Source organism: Rhea pennata, chromosome Z (genome assembly GCF_028389875.1).
Source record: "Rhea pennata isolate bPtePen1 chromosome Z, bPtePen1.pri, whole genome shotgun sequence".
In the NCBI taxonomy this organism is placed as follows: domain Eukaryota; kingdom Metazoa; phylum Chordata; class Aves; order Rheiformes; family Rheidae; genus Rhea; species Rhea pennata.
This window is the reverse complement of record NC_084702.1, coordinates 53,566,825-53,582,102: the sequence shown is the minus strand read 5'-3', so window position 1 is coordinate 53,582,102 and position 15,278 is coordinate 53,566,825. Positions and strand designations below refer to the sequence as shown.

Sequence of the window (15,278 nt, the reverse complement as noted above, 5' to 3'; positions counted from 1 at the left end):
GTATGGCTCCATTTTCAGAGATGTTGAGTATCAGCAGTTTCCAGAAAAGACAAAACAACCAGATGCTTAGCACGATTTCAAAACTAATTAAAAACTAATAGATTGCTAAAGATATTGAGAGATTTACATCGTGACTGGGGTATATCTCGATGCTCTGATTAAGTTCCATCCTTACAATTTATTTCAAATCTAAAATAAACGTTGCTTACTTTACAGGGGAAACATACAGTGAGAGGAGAAAAATGTCTCACCTTGAGAAATGTTATAGCAAAACCAACATTTTGCAAAAAAGCCTTTAAATCAAAGGAATATTTGTGGATACAGTTGATCTGTATTTTGGCAAGCAAAAACAGATTATTTAAGGGTATGCTTTTAAAATGGCCTATGCTAAAGGTACTGAGGAGGAATACAAATATAACCACCATACTCTATGAGGATTCTGCCATAAAGTGTTTAGAGAGATTCGTGTCTTTTTCTTTTACCTACACAAGCAATCTGAGGTTATAAAGACCTCAGTTCTACAAATTGTTGTACACAATTCACAGTTTGAAATTTTGGTTAGCTTGCAAGTTGTTGTTGCAGGTTTTGGACTTCAGTGTTCTTCAATTAAGAAATGTCTTCAGGAATTCAAATAAGTGCTATGAAAGGGGTGATCCCTATAATGTCTGCTCTTTATGTTTATTAAATTAATTACAGTAGTGGTACTTAATTTCCCCTTGTTGCAAATACGCAAGTTGATGGATGATTTTGTTCATGTTTGTTGTTTTAGGATTCTTTGGATGATTCTCAAGTAGATGGAGTTTGTGTAACAGCAGAAGTGATTCGCTATGAGTATCATGTCTTGTACTCCAGCAGCTACCAAGTACCCGTGCTTTATTTTAGGGCATGCTTTTTAGGTAAGACCAATTTTCTATTAGACAAAGAGAAGATGAAAAATGTGTAGAATGTAATAGATGTTAAAAACACAGATTTTATATTAAAGTAGTGAACAAAGTAATGTTCGTATGTAATAAGAAAATAAGAGATGAGGCTGTTCACCAGTAAATTTTCTACTACTGCAGACACTGAGCTTCAGGACCTTGGAGTAGATGATATCATCTCAGCCTGAAGGAGGCTGATCTTTGGCTCCTGGCATCTTGCCTGTGGTTGACTAAAACTGCTGGTCATTTTTCTTGTTCTTTCTTTAAATGAATACAAAAACCTTAAAGCTGCAGGTCTGAATTTGGCTATGAAATAAGTGGACATAATTACAGTGGCTTCAGCAGAATTGTGTCTGTTAATGTGAAGCCTGTATTTAAGCTACATGGTTAGGGTCTAAATGTATCTTCAAAAATGTATGCTGTTTTCTACTTAAACTTGCTGCTTAGAAAAAAAATAACACCAATATAGTACTGTCTTTAGTCATCTTCTATGTATTAAAACTGGTTCTTGAATCACAAACTGATTTTCCTTCCTCCCTAATATGTACATCTTGCTGCTCATTACTGAATTGCTACAGCCACTGTGATTTCACTCACCATCCTGTCAGGAAGGAAGGAGGAACACACAGCCTCCCTCCAAGGCCACTGTTGGTGTCACTTATTTAATCAGCAAACATAGAGTGATCACACTGCAGCACTGTCTGTGCTCAGTTCCTCTCTGCCCAAAGACTGTGTGTGTAGGGCTGGGGGATTGAAATCTTCAAGTGTTTTCATTCAGTCTCCTGCATGGTAGCATCAGCATCTTTTGTGTTTTGAATAATCTCCTAACTTTATCTAGATAAAGATGTCTGAATGTTGCCAGTGATATCTTTTTGTTTTTAATTAAAAAGTAGCTTAAGCTGCTTTGAATGTGTTTGGTAGATTTAATCACTCTCTGCCTTATATTGTTTAATGGTTTCTAATTTTGCAGTGTTAGCATTTTAAAAGGCACTTTAGATTTAAAATTGAAGAACAAATTCTTATAGACTCCCTGGTGAAAAGATTTTAGTCTGAGGTGCAGTTTCAGGGAATGGATAATTTGGGGTAAATTTTCAAACTGAGACATGGGGAATTGGGGACTTTACTCTGCCTTTACCACCAACAGAACACTAATTTGCACACATCCTGCTGTAAATTTATTTCTCAAATTATTACAGACATTTACAAATGTGAAGTATTTTGCATTTAAACTTATTGTGCAGACAGAAGGATAAAGAAAGTTTTGTTGTAAGAGGCAGATTAACCTATTTGTGGTACTGAAAAATGTCATCGTCTTGCGTTTAGCTGAATTAACAGTACAGTGTTTCTACACAAGAGGATGGGGATGCTGCAGGTAGAGGAAATAGGACACTATTTCTACTGTACTGTACTTTCATATAATTAGTATTCACCATAAGCAGTTAATCACCAGAGAAGAGCTCCCAGAGACAAAACAAGTTGTTTAGCTTGTCAGCATCAGGGAATCGGAGGTGTTGAAACATGACTCCTTATAGCTGGAAGTGGATATTACAGAAGCTAGTGGATGATCTAATGCACAATCTTAGTATTATGTGCCAACAGCTCCCCTTGCAGTACAAAACTGTAATTGTTCCTACAAGTATAATTATGTTTTAAAACATTTCTTGGGAACCTTTCACAATGGAAAACAATTTTTTTTTCTTTTTTTAATAATTCCTATAATCATCTGAGTTCTCTTTAACATTCAACATTCTCTGACTCGTAGAGAGAGAAGGATATAAAATGCTGGCAATAAGTACTTTTCCAAGAAGATATTCAGGTAGTCTTTCATTTTAATTCCAGGTAGTTTACTTTTGCAAATGAAAAATTCTGTCAACACTGCAAATTATTTACCTAAGGTCTGTGCAGTGCTATTTGAAGATCCTAACACGAGGTTTCCAGGAACATACAGATCACGGTCACTCACAATCACTTGAGGCATTTGAGCAACGAATCTTTTGTCTTGTCATGGATCTCATATGAAGAAGACTAGATAATGCCATGAGAATTTTATCTTTTCATTAGAAAACTAATGGTCTTCCTGTGATAATTCTCTCACCTGTTTCTTGGACACCTAATAATATTCTTGGCATCCCTTGTCTGAAATAGTTGGGGTAAAATCTTCTTCTAAGACCTCTATCAGTTTCACAATCTTCAATTCCTACTATTTTTTTTTAGGTTAAGTTAACAGAATCTGTTCTTTCCAACCTTCTTGTAAGCTGTTCATGATTTCCCTTGAATCCTGCCCATACGGCTCCTCATGCTAATGAAGAGCGTGTTGCAGGAGGTGAAGGTGAGCGATACTCCTTCCCATGTTTCCACAGCCCTGCCCTGTCTTGTCTTCCCCAGCAGCAGCGCACAGAGTTTGAATTCTAAACTCTGCTTCCTCTCTGGCGCCATGTTAAGTGGCCACTACATGTCGAGGCCAGCCTAGGAAATAATAATTCTTCTGTTCAACCTGACTAAATATTTTTACATGTTTTGCAGTATTCACTTCCTCACTTTGTATGTTATAATAGCAACTGATGCTGGGCTGTCCAAATCTGCTGTCTTCCAAATAGACTGTTCTAGAACAATTAAAACCTTCCTTTCTCACGTGGTATTTGAGTCCAGTTTTCACAGGCTATTTTGTATCTGGCAGTCTCTCCTAGAAAAAAGGCTTCCAAAATAGTTGCTGTGGAGTTTTTCCTGTGATTGCCCGTACTAGCATGATTGGCATCTTTAGAAGCCTGTGTCAGTGAACATGGACAAAGAGGTCCCTCCTCTCTGCTACTGACTGTACTCAAACATTACAGATCAGTCCTTTGTGCAAGAAGACAGTTATATAGTGTCCATAACCTTGCTTCTTTCTGACTTGGATGAAATAATAACTTCTTTTCTGGAATTTATCTTTAAATTTCTTCTCCCCCCCAAAGGAAGTTTGATATGTAACGTAGTGCAAGGTAAAGATTTGAAATTTGAATTGCAATTTAAATAAAACATTTACAATGACATCTAAACTTTTGGGTAGTCTCAGGGGACTGATTTACAGGGAAGACTTTGTTCTATGCAAGGAAAAATACTTCAGCTAATATAATGATTAAATATGATGCCTCTGTCTGAAAAAATGTTTGGGAACATTATGGGATACATGAAGATATTTTTAGAGCACATATATACATGTAAAAGACTTTTTTTAGTAACTCATGATACTTCTCATGAGCATATATTCCTAAGGGGGAGCTTACTGTAGTCCTCGTCAGTCAGAAGCTCAGGTGTCTCAGGATCTTAGAGCAGGTCTAACTTCTCCAAAGTCAGTCTCATGTGTGACTTGTCTTTCAGTAATGGGAGACCTTCTTTCTTTCTCCGGCTTCTGAGATTACCAAAAAAGTAGCTGAAGAAATGCATGAACCCCTGCTGAGATCTGATGTCAGCAATTAGCCTTCTTAGAGACAGATGGTTTAGGCAATTAGCCTTCCCCTTAGATGCTGGCATCAGCCAGATGGGCTGGGCTAGGTCCAGTAAGCTTTCTTTAATCAGTAGAATAATTTCCCCTTTTCTTAGCCTTTAAGATGTCAAGGAACTTTGGTCTTTTCTGAACTGTCATCAACTAAATCCATCCATTTCAACACCCCTTGCACTGATAGTGAGCTGGAAGCAACACAGCCATAGGTGGACATGGGCATCATTCAGAAAGCATCTTGCATGTCAAGAAAAGAATAGTTTAACAGACACTTCTTCCTCTTTTTCCTACAAAGGTAGAGGAAAAATCATGAGTGCTAGCTAAACAGGAAAGAAAGAACATGACTAGTGGGAGACACTAAAGACAGCAGCCTCATTCCCCTAGAAGAGAAAGAAGGATTTTCAACCTGACCTGCAATAGTCTAGTTCTTTAATATATAGATCCTTGCCAGTAAAAGCCGTGCTAAAAAGTAGTTAAAGAGAGAAAGCCTGAGGTAATGTAACTTCCTCCAGTCCTGAAGGAATGACTTTCTGCCTGTATTCATAACAGTACTGGGCCTGACTGATGCACTTTTCCAGAAATCAGAGTTACTCTCTGAGCTCAAAAGCATGTAACCATTATGTCCTTTCTCAGAAAAAGCAGCTACTCTTAAGACCATGATGCTATCTATAACTGTCCCATGCTAACTGGTTTTATCGTGGCTTCAGACATAAAAAGATTGAATAATCTGTATCATCAAATACTCTTCTAAGCTGTGAAGGGTATTTTTTCTTGTGTGGCAGTGGTTTCTTAAGAGTAGAAAATACTAGTATTTCTTTGCAAAGTATGCCAGAATGAAGCCTCAAGTGGATTTGCGCACCATTTCACCAAAAGTCTCAAAAGTCCTTTTTTAAGGTTTGGATAGTATAAGAAACTTGATACTGGTAGTAATCTAGATGGAGGTCAAACTGCAATAATGTGGAAAAAGAAAAGCCAAACTCACAAACTTTAATTAGAAATCTAATAAATTATTAAAACCCATCAGTAAATGACAAAAAATAATAATACAGCAACTTGGGAAGCCTGCAGTGAAGTTCTCTGAAAATCTAGTTGAAATTTGTGTGCCTGGAGAATTTCTGCTGTCTATAGAAATGAAGGTGCCAAGTCAATTGGGACTATGCAACTCCTATGTAGTCTTAATGTCATGCATCGCTGCTGTGATGGGGCACTCATCTATCTGCTTATTAACTATTCCTTATTGATGGGGGTATAAATGAGTTAACTCCAAGTGGAGCATCAAGAAGCTTTTCCCAGAACAGTTTGTTATATTCAAGAAAGTTTAAATAATGAAAATCTGAGTCTCTGATAGGAAGACCATAGTTACTCTTGCCTGACTATTGAGACAGATGATTCATTCAAGCCCACATAGTGAGCTTGAGACAGAACTGATATTTAAGAGTTCTTGACTCCACCCTTTAGCTAATTTTTCATTAAAAAAAAAGGGGGGTTATTTCCCAGGCTCTTTTGGCCTTTTCTTTTTTGCTTGGTGGATGTCAAGTTTATTGTTTGCATTGTGTAGAGGCTGAGCTAATGGTGAGCTGAGGAGGTGTGATGTGCCAGCTTGTGGTTTTGGAGGCATGGAATTTCAGACAACGGTATAGTAAATCGGGCACAGCCTACAAGCAGCTATTGCTGAGTGGCATATAATTCATTTTACTCTATGTGGTAATCTGTAAATTAGTTCATGGGTTGAATTATGCAAACCATACATACAACTACAAAGTTTCACTTATGTCAACACACCTGTTCCCAGCTGTAACCAGAATAAGACATGGAGCTGCAAACATCTCAGCAGCTGTGTCACTGTGGGTGAATGATAAGTAAATATACTGTTGGGTGAATCTGAAGCCTGCACCTTCCCTTTCTGCCATTTCTCTTTCCTTGGTGCTTCTATTGCCTTCTTTTTTTCGGCTGTACTGTTTGAGTTCAACTCCATCACTGGAAGCAATGAGACAAGAAGCAGAGAGGCTGCTTGGCTCAGCAGGTGCTACAGTGGCCCCTTGTTGCTAGCAGCAACAATTACAGACTACTGTGTCAGCTCAGCTGGATATTTGAGGTCTCAGTGGGCTGCAAGAATGTGTAAGAAAGAGGGCTGCTAAACTGGTGAATGCTGGCAGCCTTGAGAAGAGGGGGCCTCAAAGTGGCCGAAGAATATAGTTGTGTTTTGTGCAAAGCTGGGAGCTTGTGAGTTTCTTAGGGTGTATGAAATGTCTTCAGTTGTATCAGCCTACACAGATGACCCAATTCACATGAACCAGTGAGTTTTAAAACATAAAACACACCTCCGGCCAGATCACCTGAAATATGTTTCCTGTATCAGCCATCCTTATCTTCTGACAGTGAAACAAGAACAAAACCAGAGCAGACTACAAAAACTCCAAACTTTTACTTTTCTTCCCCGAATGCTTTGTAGTATATTAATCCTTCCATGAGCCATTTGGACTGCAGTTGTTTTATTTTTTAATTTTTTTTATTTTTTTAAACGGAAAAAATACTAGATTTTCGGATCTTTATGCCACAGAAGAGGATGGGGGAACTGCACATCCATCCCCTCTCTTTTTGTAAGGGGCTTGCAGTTCCCAGCCATGTAGCTGACCCTCTTGTCCGTTTTAAATATTAGTCATTTATTCCTTCCTACTGCAGCTGTCCTTACATCTTCCAGGAAATTGAGCTAGTCAGTTTAGCAAGAATTTGCAGGAACACAATACTTGGGAGTGTGTATGACACCTTACTCAGTTTTAAAAAACAGATGACTTCAAACTGATTTTAAGTTTAATGGAGTATTTTGAAAATAGTGCAGAAAATTCAAAGCTTAGGGAAACTTAAATCCAAACACAATTCAATGTAGAAGTGCTTAATCTGAGTGCCTGGATCACTTTTGTTTTTTCCTAAGTGAAATTTTGGAATTACTGTATATTAACAATTGAAGTTAATTTTACTGACTGTGATCTCACTCCAGTGTGAAAGTGTTTCCACACTTTGAGTTTGGATTTATTTCTGCTTTCTCTGAAATGAAAGTAAGTTTATACTGAGATATGGTGGCAGGTGTACTACTTTTCATACATAAAAATAATAAAATCCGTGAGATGAAGACAAAACTTAGGTAATTTTTAGTTATAATGCAACTATTTCAAATGTATATAATCATTTCTATAAATGAGATGGTTAGGATCAGAGTAATCCATCCAGTGTGTATGATCTCAGTTTGTTCAAGTATCACTGTAAAAATTCACAGATACAAAGAAAGATGTACAGAATAAAATTCAGAGTGGTAAATCAAATTTTACATTGGAATATTATACATTAGTGGTGATCTAAATTTTGCATTTAGATTTGCATTGAATTGCCTTTGCAGGTTGGCTAGAAAACATGGAAAGCTGCAAGTATCCATGCCATCTTGTACTACATGCATATGGAAGATGATCTGAGCATAAATAAATCCTTCCAAAGTTAACTTATGCCCTAAGAATTATTGTAACAAAATTCTTAGTAAACTTTAGGCCATCCCCAGCATATCTTTGCTGCCTGCCATCATAAGACAGAGAGAGCATGCAAGTCTTTACAAGTCTGATTTCTTGAGGATGGCAAAGTATAGCTATTTAATATTGTTTGCCTCCCAGATGCTTCGTTTGCCACACATCTTAATGTTTCTGCTAGATGGTGCTTACGTAAGGGCAGAACTTGGTACTGTTTTATAAGTGTGTGCAGAAAATAAGATAAAACAGAGGCTGTAGGCAGCTAGTTTCAACTTATATCTAAATATGGCATTCAAATGTTAATTGGATGAATAAATTCTGTTCATTTTACAGACATGAAAATGTCAGTTGAATAAAACTATTTATCACAGGATAATGGTCTCTGACACCTGATAAATGCCAAGAAGAAGCTACTTATTGAAAATATATCAAAATAGTCTATTGCTGTTCATCAAAAACAAATATTGAGGCAAAATCGACATGCTTATTTTCAGTGGTTGACACTAGTATCTTGGCATAATTCTAATATGACAGATAAAAACCTGATTCAACAATGCTATATAAATGCAACTCAAGAAAAAAAATATAGGCAGGCATCTAGATTACCAAGGGACACTAAACTTTTGTCTGCAGAAATTTGTTCTTTGTTTTTTTTCCGTTCTCTCGTAATGAATTATGTGTATTTATTTGAAACAACTGATCATATAATTTTGTGATTTTTAATCTCTGTTATCCAAGAACTGTTTTACAAAATCAGTTTAACCTCACAATTTACAACCAGAAAAGTAAGTTGTTGTTCTCATGCGATGGAGAAGAAAGCTGAATGGAGAATTTAGGATAGTTTTATGTACACACACAGTCAAGATTTGAGCAATGCTGCTGGGAAGTTACTGGGTCAGAATCGACTCAACCATGTTTTGCTATTTTTTTTCATCTGCCTCCAGATAATCAGTATTTTCAGGTTTGCATTTGGTATTCTGTATTAAAGACATGTCATTCTTGAGAGTTTTGAATGTGTGTGGTTGTCCTCCTCTCCCTCCCCCAGATGGTAGACCTTTAACTCTGGATGAAATATGGAAAAGCGTTCACGCATGCTACCAGGCTCGGCTGCTGGAGGGGCCCTGGGACACTATTACGCAGCAGGTGAGAAGCCACTCATCCTTTACAAAATTGATAAATGCAATATATGCTGGAATCCTCAATGGTCTTGCTTCCCTCCTGGAGAGAACTAAGATACATAGAAGTCCAACTGAGGCTGTATTGAACCAGTTGCCAACAGTAGTTTTAAGCCTAGGTTTTAAAGATGTATCAGTGTTCACCTTGTAAGACAAAACATGGCAATCTCACTCATTTAAAATACTTTTCCTGACCTAACCCTGAAAATTTTTGGTGATCTCTGAATAATCTTTGGTCTAGGTAAATATCAATATAATAGCAGACTTATGTAAGTAAAATATATTACTAATATAATAACATTTCACAGACTGTCTATGAATCAAATTACCAAAAAGACTGTAATTTTCAATTTTAAATAGGCTTGCAATAACCTTTAGTATTGAAGGAAAGAAAATTACTCTGTCAGTCAAATAATTATTGCTGACTAATGTGCTTAAGTAGTTAATGAACACAAGAAAAAGCAGATGAGTAAACATTTTGTGATATCACTGCCTTCTTTTAATCGAATCACTTTTATTTAAAGTGGTTTTAAAGTCATCAGATTATTTCAGTAATATATGCACTATTCCCAGAGTTATGATGATGGCTGTCTTGAAAAACAGTCGTATCTGTGCATAGAAGGAGTTATGGCTCGGAACTAAGTTGTTTGCTCTGAATCCTCCCTGAGCTCCAGACCTGCAGTGTAGCTTTGATCAAAGAACTAGAGTCTCCAGGTCTGAGTTTTCCATTGTCAAATAGAGAAAAGGATGTATCCTTTCTTCCTACCCCTTCTTCACTTGGCTTCTTGATGTTAGCTGTTTTCAGGCACGCAGGTCTCTCTTAAAATAGCAACTTAAAATGATACAACAGAGAAATAACCTCAGCTGAGGTCTACAGGTGTTTCTGTAATTCAACTACTACAATTTAATTACAGGGTGACAATTTGTAAATGGTACTCAATCATGAGAACACAGGCAGCATTCATATTTTGCAGCCACAAACTATTACTTGTGTTACAATAGTTTCTCGAGAACTTAATAGGCATTGGTGGTCTGATGTTTGCTGTACATTTCTAAGCTTAACTGTGAATTTGCTGATTCTTTCTTAATAAATGCTTTTATATAAGCTATTAATTATCTATCTTGCCTTCTGCAGAATGAAGATGAGCAAATAGATTTTAATAAAATAATACAATTTGGGAACAGATAAATAACTTTCTGCACAAGAAGATACTGCAGTTTAGATTTAAAATTTCATAGTTTATAGCTGAAATTGATTATTTATAGTTAATACAGGCATAGAAACTAATATATGTAATATATAGCTAAAACTACATAGAGAAACAGAGTATTCAAATAGCTTCACCTTCACTACATCCACCTTATTGCATTCCTAGTACATAGAGACCAGTGAGCCTGCTATCAGATGCTAGGAATCCTTTAGGGCTAACATCTCTGGTATTTTCAGTTGAGCTGTTCTGGCTTGTGGATAGATTATACTCCCACCTGCAGAAATGTATAGGAGAATCTGCTATGTGCACTCCAGAAGTATCGTGCCTTCTCTATGCTCTCCCACGTTCTCCTGTGGCCTAAAGCCACATTCAAGCTCACTCTCTTTCTGCCTACCTGCAAAGTGCTACAAGAACCTATGGCTTGGTGTAGGTAATAAATCATAATATAATACTACTGCGAATAAAGCATAAAGAACAGGTGTGGAATTTATAAAAACAGAGTGATGGAAACCAAAAAGGAAACCAGGTCACTCCCACCCAGAGATTATTTTTACCTCTTAAGGAACAGTAAAATAAAACTGTCCTGCATCTAATAATTAAAGATGTGTATGAGATACGTGCATCCAAAGGCTTGCAGAAACAGGTTGCGTGGGTGGTAAAATGTGTGGTATGCTAAACCTATTGTCTCTGTAGCACCTCTCCAGAGGCAGTTCAGTGTAGTAGCAAACAGAAACTAAGATATTGGGAAAAACATTTTGTAGAAATGAATACAGTTATAGCAGTAAAATACTATTGAACATAACATTAAAGTGACTTTCTATTAAAAAAGGAGATTACAGACTAAGTTAAACTGTTTCTCCCAGAATAATAGACTATGCCTTAGGCCGATGGCCTAACGTTGGAACTGCTGGCAGGTAGAAGCTAGAGAAGTTTGGATCTTCCAGTAGTTCCATTACATAATTTGGAATTATTTAACTTTATTTCTACATCTTTTTTTCTATCAGTAGGTTTGTGTGTAGTTGCTTCTGCCTGAAGACCGTATGCCTGTGACTTAAGGCCACTGAAGTCCATCTACCTTGGTGGGGTTAGCCTGCTTTGCATCAGTATTGAACTTGATCCAAAGGCCCCAGCTGCATTCCTGATTTGGAAATGTACTTTCCCACATGGCTGCAGTAGAGAGCCTCCGGGAAAGTAGCTTTAAGAGGTCTACAATTTTAATTTTAGATGAAAGCAGAAAGGCACCAGGCAATGAGGGTGCATTTGCTCATGGTCATTCATTCAAGTGGTAAGAAGACAAAGGGAATGCACGGTTTGGGGAAGTGTGTGTCTCTGGAGCGGAATCAGAGAGCAGGGAAAGCACCAGTACAATTAGCAGTGCCAGTCGTACTTTCAGTGCCAGCAACCACTGGTATAACAAACACTTTCCCTTGTAAATTGAGAGATACATATGCCAGGTCAAATATAAAATAGCAGTAAAAATCAGAGTATTCTCAAAGGAATTAGAAAATAAAAGCATACTATAAACAATAGTCTGCAAGGCTCACATCAAAATCTGAGTTAGGTCCAAGGTCTTTTTTTTGCCCAAATAGATCAGAGTTTTCTCTTCCCCTTAGCTTTTCTGCTGACACATTTTGTTATATGGTTTAGGCTTGGCCTCCAGGGATACAAACTGTGTAGTGGAAGTCACTGGGCAAACTTATCAAATCAGGCTTGAACTCTCAGTATACATGAACAGCAGTCAGAGAAAGTTTAGGATACCCCAAATAAACCAAACAATTTAAATTCTACAAAGAATTCACCACAGGAAAGAAAATTTGGGCAAGCCACAGTCAATGCATATTGTCACTTAACTTTTAGGTAGGGCTGATTTTGTACTTTGATTCAATAGTTGGCAGATCATTAGGAAAACAAAGTCACATTGAGGTGTTTTATCCCACAGGTTCAGTACCCTGCTCTAATCCTTTGGAAACTTAGGTTCCTGTGTTTTGTGAAATGTGGGTGCTCTACTTGTGCACATTTGTGATACAACTATATTTTGGCTTATACTCTGTACCATAAAACATTTCTGAGATCAGGAGCTGAGACATTGCTTGCTTAAGTTCCAAATAGTTTAGCATTAGTTGCTAATATGATTTACAATATTTAGGTAGTATTTTAACTTTTTTGTTACTTATTATGGGAAGTCACACTCATTTTCAAAGGCAGTGTCTTCAAATATTTTTACTGACTAGATTATTTTTATTGCAGTAAGCAAAAGTCAACTAGTTACCTTTTCATAAATAAATTAATATGATAAGGTTGCATAGTATTTTATAATGATAGTTGATAAATGGTGATGATTTAATTGCACTTCCTCTAGTAATAATCTTAAAATGCTCAAATGAAGTTCCAGTGATTGGCTTTCTTCTGAGTTAAATCTCCCTAGAGTCTTCAGCCATCCTTTTTCTACATCCAGTGATAACTTGCTTTAGCTGTTTTAAATAATACAAATCAATTATAACACACAGCTGTTTAACAAAACTTCTAAATGTTGCTACAGGTCTCTGTGGGTATTTCCTGATGGTTTATAATGACATCAATTTAGCACACCTGGTAAGATCTGTGTGAGCTGGAAGTAGCTTAATTCTGCATTGACAGGAAAATTAAGGAGTATTTATGGATTACTGTTGCTCTTTAGAACTGTTGCCAACTCTGATTTTAGCTTCTTTTATGAAGAGTTAGAAAGGGAGTTGAGACATTGCATATCTGTGTCCTAAAGAGTTTGCTTGGAACATGGTGAGTGCTTTCGAGGATATCCTGGATTAGTTATTTCTCTCTACTTATTTCAGAAATCTCTTTCCCTTTGTGGTTTAATAGATGCTAGAAATGCACTCTTTACAAGAAGCTTCTTTCCAAGTCCCTGTTGTAACCTTTCTTGAACTGCAAACAAACAGAGCTTTCCCTGGTTGTCCCTCACTTGAATTCTGCCTTTCAGTTTAAATTAGACTGGAATCCCAGCCCTGCATCCACTGTGGTGGTGCTCTGGATAACCTTCCGGGCTTCTCCAGCTGCCAGTCCTCACATGGTATCTTTCTTCTGTTCTCTAGGTTTTTTTTCTGAACTGCATTGCTTTTTAAAAATATTTATTGAGTTAGTTATATATCTGCTTTAGTAGTGATGTTTGGGAGAGAAGGAAAAAAAGATACATAGGCCAAATAGAGAGAATTTGCAGTAGAGTGAATATAAAAATAAACCAAGGATCCTAGAGGGATTTAATTTACTAGTGGAAGAATAATAAATAAATAAATAAATAAAGAATTCTCCAGAAACTCAATTAAAAACTAAAAGAAAGTTATAGTAAATGGAAAGAAAAATCTAGAAAGGAGAAAGTTGAAGTAGGTCATTATGGGAACAGAGGGTAGCAAGAGAGACACATACTTGATACTTTGATATTTGGCAGAAAAGTCGAGTACAGTTTTAGGTAAATACATAATGGTATTGTGTAACACAGCTTGAATGTAACGATTTGTCTTTGTGTAACTGAACAGCAGATCCACCACATTAAATTCTAGGTATGATATTACCAGAGACACAGTAAGTTGGCAGCAGTCCGAAAGTGCCATGGAGAGATGCTAAATGACAAGGCAGTTTAAAGGAAAAAGGGAGGAAAAAAAAAACCCACAAGAATATGGAAAAGGTTCAAGAATGGAAAGGAGAGCAGAGAACAGATTTGAAATGAAGGGGGAGAAATCTTATTGATTGTAAAGGCAAACGCTTTACCACAGAGTAGTGCATAATTTAACAACCAGCAATGTAAAAAATAATGATTGCTGAAGTTTACTTCCTTTCTAAAGGCTATTGTTTTACCTTTTATCATTGTGGAAATCTTCCCCAGGGTGAATGGAGGTGTACAGTAGTTGAAGGTGACTGTATGATTTTAGCCATACCTTCTGGACTCAGACGACATGGTATTTGGTCCTAGTTGTAGAAGTTGGAAGTACGGAGTACCTGAGACTGCCAGATTTTGGTCCTCTAATTGTTAGATACCTGCTCTTAAATTTTTTTGCCTGACAATCATGAAGATTTAAGAACATAATAACTAATTCATCAGGCACGTTAACTATATTCACACTTTCATATAAGCTATATTTTTATTGCATGTAATGGTAAAGTTGCCTTGAAAGTTTTAAAGTATATCTAATAGCTGAACTTTCAAATAATAATTGAACTATTCTAAAATAAAAATAAAAAACTGAGCAGAAATGCTGATATGTCCTAAGTTATTCCTATCTACATTTTTTCAAACTGTAAGATAACTGATTGTCTGAGAAAGGATGCTGAGATGACAGTTTTCAACATTGAAATCCTTTTTGCTGAGGATGCATATGGAATATGTATCAGCAGTGCAGGAATTCTCATCTTAGACTGGCCGGGTGATTCAAACCTATTTTGGAGCAGCTGCATCAAAAGACGAAGACGATAATGTATCCTCCCCATCCAGTTAAGTCATTGGTTTCCCCAGAGAACTGGCACCAGGTTGGTGATGCAGTTACCTATTAGAAGGATCCATTTATTTCACAAAGACCTTCTGAAGCTTGCTGCAAAATATTAAAATATTTATCAGATTGGAAAATGGGATAAAGCAGTAGTCATTTTCATCCTCTTTTTGTTCTGATAGATATTTATAAAATATATACTAAGTAGAACAACAAGGGAAAGCAAGAGACTCTCACCTCAGAACACCATGTAGGTCAATATTAAGCAGCTCTCCTACAAAGTTAAGAGATTTACTCTAAATCAGGCAGAAAGGAACTCTGAATCTAGGTCTCGTATGTCTCAGGTGAGTTCTCTAGTCTCCTGTAGACTATTGGGGGGGGGGAGAGGTATAACTACCATTTCATGTTTCTTTTTCATATGTTTTGTGCAAGATCTGATCTGGCAGACACACTGTGTGAATGTCTACATGGCTGTGACAGATGTACTCTGGGAATTATGTCAGG

General features: G+C 36.9%; 1 protein-coding gene across 1 annotated transcript in view; it reads left to right on the top strand.

Moving 5' to 3' along the window:
• ATG10 (autophagy related 10) overlaps positions 1-15,278 on the top strand; it is an 83,110-nt gene that overhangs the window by 51,169 nt on the left and 16,663 nt on the right. Inside the window, exons 4-5 of the mRNA XM_062599466.1 lie at positions 770-896; positions 8,959-9,056. Coding sequence (XP_062455450.1) covers positions 770-896; positions 8,959-9,056 — 225 coding nt within the window. The remainder of the gene's footprint in view (positions 1-769; positions 897-8,958; positions 9,057-15,278) is intronic.